Source organism: Sturnus vulgaris, chromosome 24, assembly GCF_052056855.1.
Source record: "Sturnus vulgaris isolate bStuVul1 chromosome 24, bStuVul1.hap1, whole genome shotgun sequence".
Classification (NCBI taxonomy): Eukaryota; Metazoa; Chordata; class Aves; order Passeriformes; family Sturnidae; genus Sturnus; species Sturnus vulgaris.
The window spans coordinates 1029337-1048587 of NC_142266.1; the positions used below are offsets into that span (position 1 = coordinate 1029337).

General features: G+C 55.0%; 1 protein-coding gene across 4 annotated transcripts in view; it reads left to right on the forward strand.

Moving 5' to 3' along the window:
* Nucleotides 1–19251, forward strand: part of PTPRU (protein tyrosine phosphatase receptor type U) — a 55923-nt gene that overhangs the window by 11598 nt on the left and 25074 nt on the right. For all 4 annotated transcript variants that reach the window (XM_088178529.1, XM_088178530.1, XM_088178531.1 and 1 more), the window contains exons 2-12: nucleotides 3789–3917; nucleotides 9256–9527; nucleotides 9654–9735; nucleotides 10410–10525; nucleotides 10716–10890; nucleotides 11841–12134; nucleotides 12693–13001; nucleotides 16370–16479; nucleotides 16768–16969; nucleotides 17811–17913; nucleotides 18024–18297. In XM_088178529.1, coding sequence (XP_088034655.1) covers nucleotides 3789–3917; nucleotides 9256–9527; nucleotides 9654–9735; nucleotides 10410–10525; nucleotides 10716–10890; nucleotides 11841–12134; nucleotides 12693–13001; nucleotides 16370–16479; nucleotides 16768–16969; nucleotides 17811–17913; nucleotides 18024–18297 — 2066 coding nt within the window. The remainder of the gene's footprint in view (nucleotides 1–3788; nucleotides 3918–9255; nucleotides 9528–9653; nucleotides 9736–10409; nucleotides 10526–10715; nucleotides 10891–11840; nucleotides 12135–12692; nucleotides 13002–16369; nucleotides 16480–16767; nucleotides 16970–17810; nucleotides 17914–18023; nucleotides 18298–19251) is intronic.

Below are 19251 nucleotides of genomic sequence, written 5' to 3' on the forward strand. Positions count from 1 at the left end.
GAGTAGGAGCAAAATAGGCTTTTTCCCATCAGGTCTGAGTGTCTGCACTATATTTTGTAGCTCTGGGGAAACAGCACTTGCTGAAGTTTAGATATGAGAGCCCATTTTTCATAAGGCCTGTCCCCATTTTGGAACATTATTGGTGTATCATTCTCATCAGCTGATACCCCAGAGAATTTTGGGTGGGGGAGAGCGCAATCCTGCCATCCCAGATGGTGCCGGCTGTGATCCCAATCCCACATGGTGCTGGGCTGCCCTTTGGCACAGGAGCCTTCTCAAGGCTGCTCGATAAAAGGCAAGAGAAGCCATGGATCATGTCCCATGGTGCAGGAGGTTAAACAGGAAAGGTTTAAGTGTGTAATTAACTTAGAAGCGAGTGCAGCGTAGACTCTGTGGATGAAAGAGTGCGGGGTGGGCTGTGGGCAGGCGGCCACGTTCCTTGGTGGCCACGGAGAATTAATTAGATGCTGTCCTTTGTACTTGGCTGTTTGGTCTTTCTTTTTCTCCCTCTTCTTTGTGAATCACTAGTCCCTCCCCAGACTTCCTCCTCTCCATCCCTGTAGAGGGGGATGCTGAGTGGCAGCGGTGCCCTCCTCCCTGGTGAATCCATTAAGTCACCTCCTTATTTTTATTTTCAAGAAAATTTAGTCCATCTGGTGTTTAACGCTCATGTTGGTGCCCATACCTCTGCTCCCTCAGCATGCCCTGGTGTTCCAGTGGTACCCGGGGGAATGCTGAGCCTGCTACCAGGCTCCCTGACAAACCCCTCAAGCCACCTGTTTTTGCTTTCTTTCAAACAATTTTGCTTCATCTGGTGTTTAACCTCCACATTGGTGCCTGTCCCTCTGCGCCCTTCTGCCTGGGCACATGGTGGATCCACGGAGGTGGCAGCAGTAACTGGAGGAGGCAGAGCAGCACAGGTCTCCATCTCCTTAGCAAATCTCTCAAACCACCTCTTTTTTTCTTTCTTTTAAAAAATATTCTGGTCCATTTGGTGTTAAACGCCTGTGTTGGTGCCCATCCCCCTCTGCCCTGGAACGCTGTGATGCTACGGGGGTTTTGTGTGGGGTATTCAATGGGCCACGTCTCATCCTTGGCACAGGCTGCCTCTCGTGCATGGGGCAGGCTCTATGTTTGGAGTGATTGGGCAGCTTTGGGGTGTTCGGGCTGTGTCTCAGACACCTCTCACCCCCGGGGGCAGACCCCCAGCTCCCTGCAGTATTTTTAGCTGCTGTCGCGTTGGGATCTCACCTCCCGCGCTTGCTGCCTTCACCTCCACGCCCGGAGCTGCTGTTGCTCTGGCCTGGAGCCAGCTCCGGGAGCTGGGGGCTCCTTGGTTCGTTCTCAGGGCGTATCCATACCCAGAGCAGTCCCTGTCCTGCTGCCCTTGGGATGGAATAACCCTCCCGCTGCTGCAGATGGATATTTCGGATTGCAGCCTCCCTGCCCTCCTCTGACTTTCCACAGCTGCTGGAGCACCTCCAGCCACCCCCTGTGGAGGTGGGCTGTTGGCATTTAATTGCTCAGGTGCTAATTTTTATGCCCTTAATCTTGTGATGAGGAGGGAGAACCTGCTGGAGGTTGAGCTTCTCCCATCCCTGTCCTTGGCTGGGGAGAGGTGGTGTCAGAAGCATCCCATAAGTCATGGAAACCAAAGCTCTGTGAAACCCTTTGGCTTTTTTCCCTGTGTGTACAAATCATGGACAAATTAGTCAGGGAAATGGAGTGGCCGGTGGAACTGCCTTCGTTTTGTGCTGTGGATGGGAGGGAAGGCTCGTGCTGGGAAAAGCCATGGCAATAAACCTGTCCGAGGATGGAGATGGATCAGCTTGGCCAGCACAATATCTGCTCTATAATTGCATTTTAAACTTCTGGAGCCCAGGCATCGTCTCGTGGGTGGCCGAGGATGCAGCTGTGGGGTGATGGAGCCGTGGGCTGGTGGCAGTGGCTGCGCTGGGGGTGGCAGTGGGATTTGGGTGGGGGGACCTGAAGTCCAGGATGAGGAGGAGGGTGCATATTTCATGATGTTTTCAACGGCTGGGAATAGTTTATTGGGGGTGAAGGAAGCACTTTTCCCGGGGAAATGGGGCTCTGCCAGCCTGAAACATTGTTTGTCTCTGCTCTGGTTTCTCAGGCCAAAAAAAAATCCCCCAAGAACAAATTTCTGCCTCCCAGAATATCCCGCTCTGCAGATCTTGGAAAGAAACACTTGGGCTTTTTTTTTCTTTTAAATCACTTGGCACTTAGTCTCTGACACTGTTTTATTTTGAAATTTATTTTATTTTCCTTCCTTCCTGGAAAATTTTGACAGATTTGTGCTTTTCCTCCCGTTAGAAAGTGCAGCCAAGTTCCAGACTCTAAAATCTGACACGTCTCGTGGTGAGAGCTGAGGACCAGGGGCTGCGGTGCGGGGGCACATCCGCACGTGGGCTGGACAGACGCTCCATTTCGGGAAGGGCTTTAAGAAAGCTGTGATGTCTCAGTGCCTCCAGACATATGAATAGGAGAGAATTTGCTTACACTTTTTAAAAAAGAAGTTTCTTATGGCTCTGAGAGGAAAAAACAGTTGGTGACGGAGCCTGGAATCTGGAATGTGCCCTCGTGCTTTAAAAAATGAGTGCAAAGGGGTGGAAAAAGCCACAAATGTCTTCTTACATATGAAAGAGTTGGGAATTGAAATTTCCTAGGCATCTTATGGGCTTTTTTCCCAGTGTTTGGACTCGTATTTGACTAAGTGTTGCATCCAAGCATCCCTGAGCACAGGGAAGCACAACCCATGCCGGCAGCGAGGCCATTAACTGCCAAATCCCCGGGTGGCGGGGGGAATTACTGATGTAATTTGGGATAAAATGGGAAGAAAACAGCAGAAATAATCCCTTGGCCCAGCTCTGTTTTCCTGCCGGCCCATTAGGGGATATTTGCTTTTGTTCATTCCGCTTGCTCAGGGCTTCCCGGGGCCCCTCGTCAGCCGGGCCGTTAATTAGCGCTGTGCCCTGGTGCCTGTAATCGTGGGTTTAATGGGACAATGGGGCAGTGTGAACCAACCCCCCCCGCTGGCCCCATGGCAAAGCCGGCCCGAGCCCCAGGGCTGGATGGGGGAGCTGGAAATGGGGCTGGGCTGGGAGGTGGGATGGGGGGATCTCTCTGTGTCACCTCCTGTGGGAACAAGTGGCCTTTTGGCATCTGCTCCCCCACTCCATGCTCAGCCGAGCACGCTGTGGACCAGGGAGCTGCAGTGTGAACACCCTTGGACCCTCAGGAGATGATAAATCTGAAATAAAATAGAACTGCCAAAAGGACTCAGCAGTGCCGGGGGCGGGGGCTCAGGGCTGCGTTGAGGGGAATTGGAAGTCCTGGCTCAGAGCTGCCACACTCACATCAGGCCATGGCAGGTGGAGGGTTGGAGTCAAAGCACAAGTTTTGTGTGGCCACCACAGCTAAATGCTGTTTCTTGGAGGAAGCTTCTTGTGTTACCTCGAGAAGGAAAGCTGAGAACTGCATCCTGCTGCTGAGGTTTCTCTGCGACCTGGCTTGTGTCACTGGTGGAGCTGCACAGGAGCCCTGGGACCCTGGCAGCACCCAGGACCTGACCCGTGCTCACGGTGCCCTTGGGCAATGCCTGGAGTCCCTCAGCATTCCAGGGGTACCACACTGTCCTGGGGGACCATTCCAGGGGTGTCACACAATTCCTGGTGGGGCATTCCAGGGGTATCACACCATCCTGGTGGCATTCTGGGGAGGGAGCAGCTACTCTGGGAGCTCACGGGCTGATGGGTCTGTTCCCACAGCTGGCTGCACCTTCGAGGAGGACAGTGACCCCAACCAGTGTGAGTACAGCCAGGGCGAGGACGATGACTTCGACTGGGAGCTCCTGCGCAGTTACCTGATGCCTCACCTGACCCCTGACCTGCCTCACGGTGAGTCCTGGGGAACCCATGTCCCTGGGAGCCTCTGTCCCTACCCCATCTCTGATCTCTGTGTCCTGTACACCAGGGCTGGACTATGTGGCTCCTGGTTTAATTCCTGCAGTGTTTTAGGCTTGGCTTCTCCCTGGTTATGTGGGAGATGGGGGAAAAATAATATCTGGCTTTTGCAGATGTGGGGAGGGGCTTCTGAGTTGGATGCATCTCCAAAATCTTGGGAATGGTAAGGAAGAAAATGAAAAGGGATTTTTTTTAAAAAATCTCATTGGTTTTCAATTGCTTTTTGTTGTTTTCTGGGTCCATGTCCTCTCTGGAGGCCAGGCTGGGGGAGCAGAGCCAGTCAGGGAGCTGTGAGGAGCTCCCCTCGTACCATGCCTGGGTGTATCTGGGGGCTTTGCTCGCTCCCTGCTCCAATCTCTGTCCTGCTGTGACCCCCTTGAGTCGTCCCTGAACCCATTTGCTCAGTGGGGTTCACTGGATGTGGGATGCTCCTTGTTTTTGGGGCTGCTGGGTCCTGCCTGATCCTGAAGGCCATGTCCTGTGCTGAGGGTGGGCAGGAAGACAGGAGAGCTGGTTTACAGCTCAGCAGTAAAATAACCTTTTCTATTTATTAAAATATTAGCTGCTTTATAGGAAACTCTTTACTGTTCCATCAACCTGCCTCCAGCTGTTTATCTTGTGCCTTGTTCATGCCAGGGCTTAGTTTGGCTTTTCCACTCCACTAACTCTCCTCGACCCCTGCCTTTCCCCATCACCTTTGCCTTCCATCCTGTCCCTCCTGGCATGTCCTAGGTGCTGGGCGAGGGCAAACAGCCCTCAGGGATCTGCTGACATATCCGTGCTCCTCCCTTGATGATTTTTCCAAGTAATTGCTTTAAACTGAGCTATCTTAATTGGTGTGTGTCCGGGGAGGGGGAGTTTCCTGGGGAAAGCAGAGCTGGGAGTTGAGGTGGCTTGTGATGGAGTCTGAAACCTGTAATTAGTCGAGTTTCCTGCTCAATTCAGCTGTAGTTTAAAATCTTCAGTGAACTGCCTGAGTTTAAAGCCTGGGGTCTTGCAGGGGGGCTGGAGGGTTGAATGGAATGGGGCTTCTCTCCCTACTTGAGGAACAAAGAGTTTCAGGGATAAACTGCAGGACTGATGGGGAAGTGGATGTGACATCTCAGGTTGGATGGTGTGAACATTGCAGTTCACCCTGGGAAGAGGATGCTTGTCCCTGTAGCTCCCCTAAGACCAGGTAGATGGTCTTAGTTATGGTCTGGGGGAACCAGGGGGTGCAGGGACCCCGTTTTTGGGTGGTTTTACCCTGTTTGGGGTGGGGAGCTGTGCGTGAGACTCCTGCAGTCCCATCACCCCCTCAGTCCTTGCAGCAGCTCAGGGGATCAAAGGCATTTCACAGCGCCAGGGCCTCTCCAGGGAGCACTTTCCAAAGAGTCTCGTGGTCTCAGATTAAAATGAGTTTTTACTGGAGATCAGCCAGTTTCAAGGAGTATAGGATTTATTGGAGCGGGTACTGGCTGCTAGCCACCTGCTGCTACCTTTCCATCCCACTCTCTTCTTGCTTTCTTGTTTGGTTTGGGGTTTCCCCCCCACTTCTCTTGACTTGTCTCTCTTTCACCTAAAGATGACAGATGGGTCTCTCCCACATTGCAATCGTGATTATTGTTTTTTTTATCATCTCTTTATTGTTCCTTTTTTAAAGGAGCAGCTGCAGGGAGCTGGGTAAGGCAGGTGTGAGCCTGCAATCTCAGACTAGCTTGGATTGGAAGGGACCTTAAAATTCATCCAATTCCACTCCCAGCCATGGCAGGGACACCTCCCAGTGTCCCAGGTGCTCCCAGCCCCAATGTCCAGCCTGGCCTTGGGCACTGCCAGGGATCCAGGGGCAGCCACAGCTGCTCTGGCAATTCCATGGCAGCCCCTGCCCACCCTGCCAGGGAACAATTCCTTCCCCAGATCCCATCCAGCCCTGCCCTCTGGCAGTGGAAGCCATTCCCTGTGTGCTGTCCCTCCATGCCTTGTCCCCAGTCCCTCTCCAGCTCTCCTGGAGTCTCTTTTGGCACTGAAAGGGGCTCTGAGGTCCGTCACTCAAAATATTAAAACAACATATTTGTGGGTGGGTTTTTTCCTCAAATGTGCTTTTTCCTAGATTTTCCTTCACGAACATTGGGAATTCCCCTGTGCATCGGAGCTTCTCAGTGCATGGAGCTGCTGCATATGCTGCTGTGTCCCTGCGCAGCCCTGTCCCTGTGCTGGGGGGGACTGAGCTGTTGTCTCCACCCAGAAGAGCTCAGATGTCTCCCCATCCCATCCAAGGACTTGCTCCTTCAGCTTTCAGCTCCAGCACCGCTTCCCAATCAGCTCCTGCTGCACATCCATAAAACTCTTGAACCACTAAGCCTCATTGTTTGCTCTCATGGGAATTGCTGCAGTGTGTCCAAGGACACTGTGGTGGTAGGAGATCAGCCTTTGGGTCTGGGGCAGCTTTGGGAGATGCTCAGCACAGAAGTGGGGAGTGGTTCCCTGATTCCTGTGCTGGCTCTGACATGGAGAAGGATCCGCCACATGTCAGCTTCATCTTCCAGCAGGATTTCCTGGAGACACATGCTGCAGTGCTCAGACCTGGTCCCCTGGCACCTCTTGTCTGGCAGTGCCGCCCTCTCCCTGTCATCCTGCCTGCCTTCCCTGCCTTCTAATAGCTCTTGGAAATTTTTTTAAATTTATTTTTATCTCTCGGTGATTTTGTAGGAGGAAAAACTCATTGAGACAGGGAAGCAGAGGGAGTGGGTTCTTCCTCCTATTCTTGGGGGGCTGTTTGGGTTTTCCCTGGAGGGATGCAGTGGCAGGACCCTTGGGATGGGCAGCACGATACGAAGAGCTGCCCCTTCCCTCTCTGGGCAAGCAGAGCTTCAGCTGGCCTTGGGCACTTCCAGGGATGGGGCAGCCACAGCTTCTCTGGGCACCCTGTGCCAGGCCCTGCCCACCCTCCCAGGGAACAATTCCTTCCCAATATCCCATCCAACTCTACCCTCTGGCAGTTTGAAGTACCTCTGCTTCTCTTATATTTATAAAAGAAATGCAACCCACACCCCGGGCTTCAGGCTCATGCTAGATATTTACAGCAGAGGAGGATAAAATTAGCACAAAGGAGAGGGGTTGAAACCTGCTTTTCCCAATGCTGCAACACCAGGAGGAAAATTAAGAGGAGAAAATAGTGTGTGTAGGAAGCCCTGCCCGATGAGGGATGCTCAGGTGCATCCCTGCTCCCAGGTGATCTTACGGGCATTTTCTGTATTTTAAAATAGCCCGTCAGTCGTTTAATTTTAGTCTTGGCCTCTTTATTTTGGTCCTGTGGCTTTTTGTTTGTAAAGGGAGGGCAGAGGAAGGGCCTGTGTTTGTTAACGAGAGCTCATTCTTTAATGAGGTGGCTTTTGGGAGATGTCCCCTGGCATGGGGTGGGTCAATGGTCTTTCTCCACTCTGCTGTTGCCTGGACCAAATAGGGTTGATCTCATTAGAGCAGAAGTAATTTTGCTGGGGGAAATGAGAGGAGAAAAAAGAGAAGCATGGACATAGAGGCTTCCCCTTGGTGTGTGAAACGAGCTGTGCTGGACTCTGAGAAAATAAATTGTCATCGTTTTATTTCACCCTGAATAGCCACCCCAAGGGGCTGGTAGGGCCAGGCAGCCACACGGGTCGTCAGCAGTGTGGTGAAAATTTCCCTTTTTGGGATTTCTTTCCCTTGCCCCAGCTCCTGTCCCTGAAGAATGCACTGGGTACTGGCACCGTGTCACCCCAGCTTGTGCTGTGACCCTCTGGGTGTTTCAGGGTCCCCCCAGGTGCAGGTCCCAAACTCTGGGGCAGTGGATGGGTGCCCCCTACAATTCCCCTTCACCTTTGTTAGGCTTTTATTGGAGCTGCTCAGTGGGAGTCGATGGGAGGAAAGCGCCTGAGTTTAGAATTAATTAAAAACGAAGCACTGACTGTCAGGAAAACAATGGTAGGCTTGAATAAATGGTCCAGCTTTGTTACTTACAGCTTCTGCTGGTATTAAAATGGAGATAAATATTCCCTTTGCCTTTGGTGAGGGGGAGGATCCTGTATCCCATCCATCCTGTATGCCAGCCCCACAGCTCTGGGACTGTCCAGAGCTCTGTCTGGGAGCTGCCATGAAGGGCTGGGATTCCTGCATCCTCCTCCTGCCTCCAGACTGCCTGGGTTGGAGTGTGCAGGAAAAGGGAATGATGATGCCTTTGGGATCCCCTTTGGGATTGTCATCCTGCCTGCCCTATAAGTACAGCTTCAAGGCTGTGCTGGGTCTCCTGGTTTTGCTGCTGGTGATGTTGGGTGGTGGGAGGTGGGATCCCAGTGGCGTCTGGTGGTGGGGCAGGTCTGGGAATGACATCCTAGGCATCTCTGACAGCTGGAATGCTGCTGCTGCTCATTAAGCCAACGAGGTTTTCCCCCTGTGAGTGCCTGCTGAGCACAGTTTAAACATGGTGACAACTGTGTGGTAAATGATACGAGGAGCTGGGAATGGAGTTAGACAGCTGGGGCCTGGCTGGGGAGGGGGATTGATGCAGCTAAAGCTGTGAGAGTTAAAGGAGGGTAACATTGGAGCCTTTCCTAACCCCGGTGCCCTGGGGAGGCAGCAGCTCTGATCCTCCTCATCCAGCAGCCAGGTCCCATCGCAGTGTCCTGCTGCTGCCCAAAAGTCATCTGTCCCTGAGTCCATCCCAGGTCCCTCCTGTCCTGCACATCTTCATGGGCTGTCATGGACCAGTGCCCTGGGGAACATGGGCATCTTTGTGGTCCCATATCCTCCACCTTCTTTATCCTTGCTGGCAAAGCTCAGGAGAGGTGGAACAGGAGGATTAGAATCATAGAGTCTCCTTAGTTGGGGAGGACCCACAGAGATCATCCAGTCCAGCCCCTGTCCCTGCCCAGACCCCCAACAATCCCCCCTGTCCATCCCTGGAGCGGTTTCCAAGCGCTACTGGAGCTCTGGCAGCCTCGGGGCCGTGCCCATTCCCTGGGGAGCCTGGGCAGTGCCCAGCACCCTCTCGCTGAGGGAAGAACCTTTCCCTGATCTCCAGCCTGAGCCTGCCCTGGCCCAGCTCCAGCTGTTCCCTCGTTCTTGTCCCTGTCCCAGGGAGCAGAGATCGGAGCTGCCCCTCGGGAGGAGCTGCAGATTCCTGAGCTCTGCCCTCAGTGTGCTCTGCTCCAGCTGCACACACCGAGTGCCCTCAGCCGCCCTGTGTATGGCCCCTCCAGACCCTTCACCATCCTCATAGTGACTCTACTCTCTTCCCCCTTCTCCCCTGCTGCCCCAGGCTCCTACCTGATGGTGAACTCCTCTCAGCACACCCCGGGCCAGAAGGCTCACCTGCTCCTCCAAGCACTGAGTGAGAATGACACCCACTGCCTCCAGTTCAGCTACTTCATGTTCAGCCGGGATGGCCACAGCCCCGGCACGCTCAGTGCCTACGTGCGGGTCACTGGGGGCCTGGTGGGCAGCGCCGTCTGGAACGCGTCCGGCTCACACGGCCGCCAGTGGCACCAGGCAGAGCTGGCAGTCAGCCTGTTCTGGCCCAGCGAGTATCAGGTGAGGCCAGCAGCCCCCTGGCCCCAGCAGCACCCCCTGGCCCCAGCAGCCCCCCTGGCCCCAGCAGCCCCCCCTGGCCCCAGCCCCGAGCCCCTGGCCATGGATGACCCCTGTTCGGTGCCGCAGGTGCTCTTCGAGGCGGTGGTTTCCAGCGAGCGCAGGGGGTACCTGGGCCTGGATGACATTTTGCTCCTGAATTATCCATGCTGTGAGTGCTGTAGGATGGGACCTAAGGGGGGGATGCTGTTGGGCTGGGCTGGGCAGCAGGGCTTGGAGCTGGTGTCCATTGGGGTGGTCCTGGGGATAGTGGAGGGCCTAATGCCAGGGTGCAGCCTGGTGGCACCTGGGTGTCCTGATGTTACCTGGGCTGGTGGAGCTTCATCTCCTGGGCACCCACCCCTGAGGCTCCTTTTTTACATCTCCGTCCCTGTCCCCACCAGTTCCAACATTAGTTTTTATAAAACCTTGGAAAAGCACAGACTGAGCACAAAGACTGAGTGTCCTCCTCATCAAGAGGAGCCACACAGGCTGGTGGGGACCCAAAATCTCAGACTGTCCCAACACACTGGCTCTTGGGGTCATCCCTGTTTCTTCCAGACTGGACAGGAGACCTGCCCCCTCTATCAATCCCATACCCAGCATCTGGCACCAGCACTGCGGGATGCTGGAGAGAAAGGCTCATCCCTCCCTGGGACACTGGGGGGGCTGTGGGGACAGGAGCACGTGTCTCACTCAGAGCCAGGCTGTGAGGGTGGGCAGCAGGCTCGGCTCAGCTGTGACATCCTGGGTGGGTTTTTGGGTGTGGAGGGATTTTTGCAGCAGTGCTGCTGTGGGGCCTTGGAGCTCAGGTCCTCCCTCACCCCTCGCTTTGTCCCTTGGCAGCGAAAGCGCCCCATTTCTCCCGCCTGGGTGACGTGGAGGTGAACGCGGGACAAAACGCCACCTTCCAGTGCGTGGCTGCTGGCAAGGCTGCCGAGGCTGAGCGCTTCCTCATGCAGGTGAGGGGTGGTGGTGGTGAAACCGCCACAGCCAGCCGGACACACGGCTTTCCTGTGGCAAAAACCCCGCTGGACACGGTGGGAGAAGGGAGATCCCCCTGCTTTTAAGCAGATGTCGTTTGGGGCCAGCCGTGGTGGCTCCGGAGGTGCCACCGTGCCTCCTGTGACACCCCGTGTGTCCTGTGGGCAGAGGCAGAGCGGCGAGCTGGTCCCTGCAGCCTCGGTGAAGCACATCAGCCACCGGCGCTTCCTGGCCACCTTCCAGCTGGACGCAGTGTCCCAGGCGGAGCAGGACCTGTACCGCTGTGTCACCCAGTCCGCCCGTGGCGCCGGCGTCTCCAACTTCGCCGAGCTCATCGTCAAAGGTGGGTGAGCTGCCCTCGCCCACTCTGGGCCATGCACGGGCCACCCCTGCTCTGCTGTGTGCAGAGGAAGGTGGGATGGCCGGGACACTGGGGTTGCAGTTTCTCGCTGTGGATGAGTTGCTAAACGTGGACTGTGCAGCATAAAGCCAGAAACTCTCTTTCCCGGTAGCCTTAGATCATTTATTTTTGATTGCAGTAGGTGGGAATTAATTAATTATGGTGAAACTGTGCGGCACCACGCTGAGCTGTGTGACTTATGAAGATAATTAAGGTTTGATCAGATTAAACCCTATTGCAGCTGTTACAGCCTTCTGAAAGTGATGGAGGGCACAGGCACAGACTGAAGTTTGAATACTGGATTGATGCTTCCTGTACTTGGGTGACTCCCACATCCTCTGGGTAGGGAATCTGAGTTTGTTCTGTGCTCTGCAGCATGAGTCCCAGAATGGTTTGGGTTGGAAGGGACCTTAAAGCTCATCTAGCCCCATCCCCTGCCATGGGCAGGGACGCCTTCCACTCGAACAGGATGCTCAGAGCTGTCTCTAGCCTGGCCTTGGACACTTGCAGGAATGGAGCAGCCACAGCTTTTCTGGGTAACCTGTGCCAGGGCCTCCCCACCCTCACAGGGAAGAATCTTTTCCTAGTATCTGATCTAAACCTACTCTGTATCAGTGTGAAGCCATCCCCCCTTGTCCTGTCACTATATGCTCTTGTAAAAAGTCTCTCTCCATCTCTTTTGTAGCCCCTTCAGATACTGGAAGGCCACAATTAGGTCACTCCAAAGATTCTCTTCTCCAGCCTGAGTGTGGTGGGTTGGTGTGGGAAAAGACACTGGAAACATGTCAACTGCAGCCTCTAAACAATAACATAAAACCATGGTACCTGTGGTTGTGCCAGCTGTGGCCTGCCTCTAGGGATGCTCCACCTGCCCCTTCTGTGCTCTCTTCCAGAGCCCCCCACCCCCATCGCCCCCCCCCAGCTGCTCCGGGCCGGCTCCACCTACCTCATCATCCAGCTCAACACCAACTCCATCATCGGCGACGGCCCCATCGTGCGCAAGGAGATCGAGTACCGCATGACCTCGGGGCCCTGGTCAGAGGTCCATGCTGTTAACATGCAGACCTACAAGCTCTGGCACCTGGACCCCGACACGGAGTACGAGATCAGCGTCCTGCTCACCCGGCCCGGCGAGGGGGGCACTGGCAAGCCGGGGCCACCCCTCATCAGCCGCACCAAGTGTGCAGGTGGGTCCCGTGGCATCCCTCGGGAGAGCTCCTGGCACCCCGGGCCCTCCCCCTTCCTACGGTGAGGAGAGGAGCTGACCCAAGGTACCAGTGTGTGTGTGTCTGTGTGTGTGCACTGCTGGCAGAGGCGTCCCTTGTTAGCTTCTCCCTTTCACTGCCATTAGAGATGATTAAACTCCCTCCCACAGATGGCACTTGGTCCCTCTTGTCTGGAGAGCCTGACTTGGGCTTGATGACAGCACGAGGGCTCCCGTGGCACGGGCACCTTTCTCTGGGTATTTGGGGCGGCTTGTGGGGCTGGTACCCTGCTTTGCCTCCACAGGGAATGATGAGCCTGTGGGGGCTGCTGTCCCTGCAAGGTTGGTGGCTGAGAGATGTCCCCAGTGGTGTCCCCAGCCCTGTCTGCAGGGCAGCAGTATCCTGTGCTGGGGCTGATCCCAGTTTTGCAGTCAAGGTTGCTCTCTGCACTCGTCCCTTTTGTCCTCATGCTGTAAAAAGGTTTTCCCTTATGAGATGTTTGCCTCCTCACTCACCTCTCCCATCTCTCTTCCCCCACAGAGCCCATGCGAGCCCTCAAAGGCCTGGCTTTCTCTGAAATCCAGTCCCGGCAGCTGACGTTGCAATGGGAGCCACTGGGCTACAACCTCACCCGCTGCCACACCTACACCGTGTCCCTGTGCTACCGCTACTTTGTGGGCAGCGGCCACAACCAGACCTTCCAGGAGTGTGTGAAGATGGAGCGGAATGCCAACCGCTACACCATCAAGAACCTGCTGCCCTACAAGAATATCCACGTCAAACTCATCCTCTCCAATCCTGAGGGGCGCAAGGAGGGCAAGGAGGTGATATTCCAGACAGATGAGGATGGTGAGTCTGCTCGGGGAGGTACGTCATCCCCAGAATTGGAATCTGTAGCTGGTGAGCTGCTGGGGTGTTTCCTGTGGTGTGGTGTGGTGTGCATCCCTGGCTCCTGGCCCATGGACATGATGGGAATATCTCCTGAGCCAAAGGGGAGGTGGAAAGGATCTCGCAGCCCCAGACCTGTGCAACAGGAGGTGAGAGAAAGGGGCAGTGAGGGTGTTTGGGGAAAGGAGATGCCTGGCGGGCTGGGAGGCTCAGGGACTGGAGGGGATGTTGCTGTAGACACTCTGCCCTCATCCTTGGAGTGGAATTTTACCCATGGCTGGTCCAATGGAGGGTGTGGGAGTTGGCTCATATCCAGCTTCTCTCAGCACGAGTCATCCTCACTCACCTGTTATTGGGTGTGTGAGCAACCAAAGCCTGGCAGCCATAATAGCAGCAATTAAAACAATTAATGCTTTGCACTCGGGTAACATCTTTTATCTGCTTGGTTGCCAATGCACCGCTGCATTTCTGGGAGAGTGCTGTTCACCAGGGCAGGTGCAGCTTTTCTTGGCTTCCCTGGGGCTCTTGCTTGGTGAAGTTTGTTCTCGGGTGGGTTTGGGTTTGTGCAGAGCTCTCTAGTGGTAAGGCCCCGGTTGCTGGCAGCAGCTTTGCTCCTGTTTTCCCCCTGTTCTGGCTGTGCCCTGTTCTGGGTTCCCTGTCACCTGAGCAGGAGGACATCCTTGATTGACACTCCAGCATTGCTCCAGGACTTCTTGGTTTTGGAATCTCTTGCTCTGGCGAGACCTTCCCTGAGGATCTGCTCAAGCTGAGGCTGCTGGAGAGGTCTCCCAGGTCTAGCCTCACCTGCCCCTCACCCTGACTGCTGCTCGCCATCAGCAGTGCCTGAGTCACTCTGGGCTCTGGAGATCCAGTGGATATGGCAGGAGCTACAGGACAGAGCTGGCTCTGTGTGTCCAGTGCCTCCCGTCAGTGACAGGCCACATCCAGGGCTGGCCTCTCCCACTGCTGACTGCTGGGGACTGAGTGTGGCTGGAGCATCCCTGGCTCTCACGGAGTCATCTGTTAAGTAAAAATGGAATTAATCTCCAAAGCACTTTTTAGCATCAAGAATCAGCAATTAAAGTGAAGGAATTAGTAATTGCAAAGGATTGAGCTGGCTCCAGAGCCCTGGAGGACCCCTGAGGAGAAGCCTGCCACAGAATTCCCCTGCACAGGACTTGCAATTATGTGTGCAATGCTCACTCCTGTCTCCCAGGGTGGAAAGCAAAACCTGAAGAGCTGGAGCAGAGCTGAAAGTGTCTCCAGGTCCTTTTTCATCTTCAAAGCCTAAATGCAGCACCTTCCTCTGCACACCAGCACTTTCCACATCCCCAACCCTGAGCCTGCCCCAGCGGGGGCACCCAGCTCCACCCTGCCAGTGGTTTATTTTCCAGCTGTAATTGCTCCTGTGGTTCTCATTGGGCTGTGACTGCTCCAGATGTTTGCTTATGGAATATTAATACAGGAGCTCCAGATGTCTTTTTGCTATACTATAATCACTCCAGATGCTTTTCCCTGTGCCTCAATTAACTGGGGCTGGTGGCTTCCCCCTTGGATTGATCTTGAGGCTGTGTATACATTTGGTCTCATGGAGATGGATCTATGGATATCCTCCTATGGATATGTGGCAGATACTCCTCACATGTCTGGCCCAGCTTTCCTGGGAGGATGATGAGGGTTTGAGTTCCTAGAACTGTGGGATGAGCAGCTGCACATGTGAGTAAACCAAGGTGCCAAAGGCCCGTTAATGACAGGACCCTTAACTGTGGTTTATTTTGGGACGAGGACAGTTTTGGCAGCAGCATCCCCTGGGTCTGCTGTTGGTGGGCTGCAAAGAGGCACGTCCGCATCCCGAGTGGTAAACCCTGGTTTTGGGCTGGAAAATCAAGCAACTGGGCCAAACCAAGGCTGTTGTTTACAGCATCCCTCTTGGACCCCAGGCAAAGCTGTGCTTGGGCGTGTGGGCAGGACACTGAGGGAAGTGTGCTGCATCCATGGGTTGTCCAGCTGGTGTTTCAGTTCCCCCTGTGGATCCAGGTGACCCACAGCTGGAGGCTTCGTTTTGTGTGTGCATGAAATGATGGAACTCAATCCCAGGGACCTGCAGTGTGATGGTGCTGTGGGGAGCCAGTTCTCCCCATGCAGGCAGGGTGCATGAGATGCAGGCCAGTATAAATGTATATAATTCCATAAATAAACATATGGATAGCAGAGGGTTATGTGCACACCTGGGAGCTGTTATGTGCATCCTCTGTCTCTCTCACCCTGGGGTGAAAGCACGATGCCTGTACTTATATATGTGAATATATAGGCATTATAATATTAAGATAATATATAAATTATCCTATAGACAATAACAATGATACAACATACAATAATGGAAAATAAGATGTAATTGTCCATATAATGCAGCCTATATATAATAACAGAAAATAACATATAATTATATATAGTGTAGGTTCTGTATATTAAAACCCAATCTCTGTAGGTACACATTTTCCTGCCCTACAGGTTTCTGTAATTCTTCCCGAATTTAATAAGCTCCTGTGTACACGTGTAGGACACAGTGCCTCTGATTAAATTAACTTGTAAATCAGGTGGAAACGGTGCGTTTGCTCAGTGGGAAGCGCGGGAGGTGATCCCTCTCTCCTGGCCACATAATTACCCCCAGACAAAAGCTGTGAAAAAAACCAATCAGAGAGAAGAGCTGCTGTCCCCTGCGAGGTTTGGGAGTGGGGGATGCTGCCGGTGCCTTCCTGAGCCGTCTTCCTCGCTGACCGCCTCGGGTGGAGAAATCCATCATAAAGGAGCGGATATTGATCCCGGCGCCGCTGACTGCCGCCTGCAATTACAGTTATTATTGTGATGCTGTTAATTAGAGGGGAGGCCGGGAGCCCGTCTGCATGTGAAGATGTTGCTGCTCCTGGCAGTGTCTCAAGAGGATGCTAATGGCTCTGGGGGAAAGTTGGGTTGTGGGGGAAAAGGGAATTTATTTCTTTTCCTCATGCTTGAAAGCTCAGGCACCCTTTGCTGCTGCCAGTGTCTGGGCTGAGGTGCTGGAAGTGGTACTTGTGGGGTTTGTGCTGGTGTGGGGACCTCCCCCTCCCATGGCAAAGTGTCACCAGAGGGCCCAGGAGCTTCAATGCCTTGGGCATCTCCCTGGGGAGCCACCAGCCCTATCTGGTGCTGGAGATGGGTGATACGGCAAAGGGAATGTGGTGGCTGAGTCACAGGTCACAACTGCCACAGCCACCCAGAGGGGTTTCCTGGAGGACTTCTTACAGACCAGTTTCCAGCTGCATCCCAGCACACCTCCTTTCCTTCCCCAGTACCTGGCGGCATCGCCTCCGAGTCACTCACCTTCACCCCGCTGGAGGACATGATATTCCTGAAGTGGGAGGAACCAGTGGAGCCCAATGGCCTCATCACGCAGTACGAGGTACGTCCCGGCCAGTGTGGCAGCTGGGGGAGAGGGGGACACAGGAGGGTCCCGTTGAGGGGTGTATTGGAGGGGTCTCAGACAACCTCTGCTGTTGGCCATGGGGAATAGAGGCAGCTGCTGCTATCCCTGAGCCCTTTGGCTTTTCCACTGAACCTCTGGCTGCCTCCAGGCTGCCCTGTGACCATCCCCTCCTCTGAATTCTTCACTTTAATCCCTTCTCCACCGGAATCCGGGCTCTGTCCCCTCTCCCACGGCCACAGGTGATGCTGTGCCCTGTCCCTGCAGATCAGCTACCAGAGCATCGAGTCCTCAGACCCTGCGGTGAACGTGCCGGGCCCGCGGCGCACGGTGTCCAAGCTGCGCAACGAGACCTACCACGTGTTCTCCAACCTCCACCCTGGCACCACCTACCTGTTCTCAGTGCGGGCCCGCACCGGCAAGGGCTTTGGCCAGACAGCACTCACCGAGATCACCACCAACATCTCTGGTAGGTTCCCACACCCCACTCCTGCTCCTGAGGCTTCTTCTCCACTCAGGTGTCCTGTGGTGATGTGGAGCCTCTGGTTCACTCCCATGGTTTTGGTGACTGGGATTGTTTTGGTGGCTGGATGCTGCCACAGAATGATGCCCCTGGTGGTGGCAGTTGTGCTGTGAGCCTCTGGGCAGTCCTCAGACTGGTGAGTCCCTGTCCGGGGAGTCTGGCCAGCCCGGTGCTGGTGGCTGGTGCTGTCAGAGCTGTCAGTGTATGAGCGAGGGATTAATTGGGCTTCATTAATAAGCCGTGCAGTACTTGGGGTTCTGTGCTCATGTCTGTGGCATCACATTAACTGCAGCAAATGGGCTGAGCTGAGTGTGAATGGGGGCACTGGGACAAAGCAGCTCAAGCTGGACCCCAGCAGCTGCCAGTAATGGTTTGGGGACCACAAGGCTATGCCAGGCATGAGGGGGATCCCTCACCTTGGTCTGGGAGTGCTGCTGGGCTGGCTCAGGTGTGCTTCTGCCCTGGTTTGGGGGAAACTCACACCGTGCCTGTGATTCTGAGTGGTGCTGTTCTTGGGCACATCTCAAGACTGGAGCATTCAGGTCCTGCCCAGGTTGAATCCCACTCTTGGTTTCTTCCCCTCTGCCCTCTGGTGTTGGTAACCTCCTTGTCCACACCCAGGGGTCCTCTCTCAACTCTTGCTCAAGACCTGGAGAGGTTTTTTATTTTACTTGCAATAATTCATATTACACCACTGGGTGATGCCTTGCCCTGGGCAAAGCTGCTCATGTCTCAGTTTCCCCCTAAGCCAGGGGAGCCCCAGAACTCACCCCAACTCCCATTGCAGCTCCCACCTTTGACTACGGGGACATGCCATCGCCACTGAGCGAGTCAGAGAGCACCATCACGGTGCTGCTGCGGCCGGCGCAAGGCAGAGGGGCTCCCATCAGGTAGGTCGGGGCTGCAGGAGGGGGAGGCTCCAAAACGGGGTGGCACAGCAGGGTCCAAGGAAGGGCAGGACCGTTCTTCCCAAAGCTAACCTGTGCCTGGCCCTCACCAGCACCTATCAGGTGATCGTGGAGGAGGACAGGCCCAAGAAGCTGAAGCGGGAGCTGGGGGGGCAGGAGTGCTTCCCGGTGCCGCTCACCTTCGACGACGCCGTGTCCCGTGGCTCTGTGCACTACTTTGGGGCAGAGCTGCCTGCCAGCAGCCTCACTGAGGCCAAGCCCTTCACTGTGGGGGACAACCAGACCTACAGTGGCTACTGGAACCCGCCCCTGGAGCCCAAGAAGGCCTATCTCATCTACTTCCAGGCCATGAGCAACCTCAAAGGGGTGAGTAGCCCTGGCACCCTGCTCTAGCCAGGGGTTGGACCAGGTACAGGCAGGCTGGGGTCTGGGGGTTGATAAAAATGGGACTACTTTTAGATTCCCCTCCCCTGGGTCACCCTCTAGGTTCTCCCCTAGTGTCCTGCCAGGGGGCAGTTGGTGCTCCAGGCCGCCCTTTATGGCATGTTGAGATGATGGTGGGTGTTCTGCTCCAGCGCCCCTGGGTGGTGCCTGTCCCCATCACCATGCCGATGCTGGGGGTCGAGTAGCCTAATTTCCTCCACCCACCACAGTACCAGCCAGGACACCAACAAGCACCAGTGCAGGGGAGAACTCATCCCTGAGGCTGCTCCTGGCCTGGATAAGGACTGTTTGGGCAGCCAGAGCAGTGTGTCATTGCTGGGACCCAGCACTGGCAGGACGGCCAGTCCCAGCTCGAGAGAACTCCTGGGAGCTCCCGGGCTGCCCTTCCCTCCCTGCTGCTGCCAGTTCCCTCTTCAGAGCTGCACCTCCTGCACCCCCCGGGCTGATTCCTCCAGGAACCGACAGGACCACCGGGACCCTGTGGGGACCCTTCTCGGAATCACCTGCTCCGGCAGCTCCTGTCCCACCCGCGGGAGCATCCTCATCCTGCATGTCTCTGTCCTGCTGGAAAGTGGTTACCGAGTCCTTTTGTTTGCTCCGGGGTCGTTCACGCCTCGATGCGTTGTAATTAGAGCCGAGAGGGACAGGGAGGATCCCGGCTCTGGCTCGCTGGGCACCACTGGATAATTGGTGGCTGATGCTGTGTTACATCTTTCCTGCTGGGAGGCAATGGATTTATCCCAGCTGCTATCAGATGTTGGAAAGACGCTGGATCGTAGCTGGGGTTTTTAATGTTTTTTTTTTTGTGCCAGATGAAGCAAGAAGCAGGAGAAGGAAAAGCTGGAGATCCCAGGGAGAGCAGTGCTGTAGCTGGCC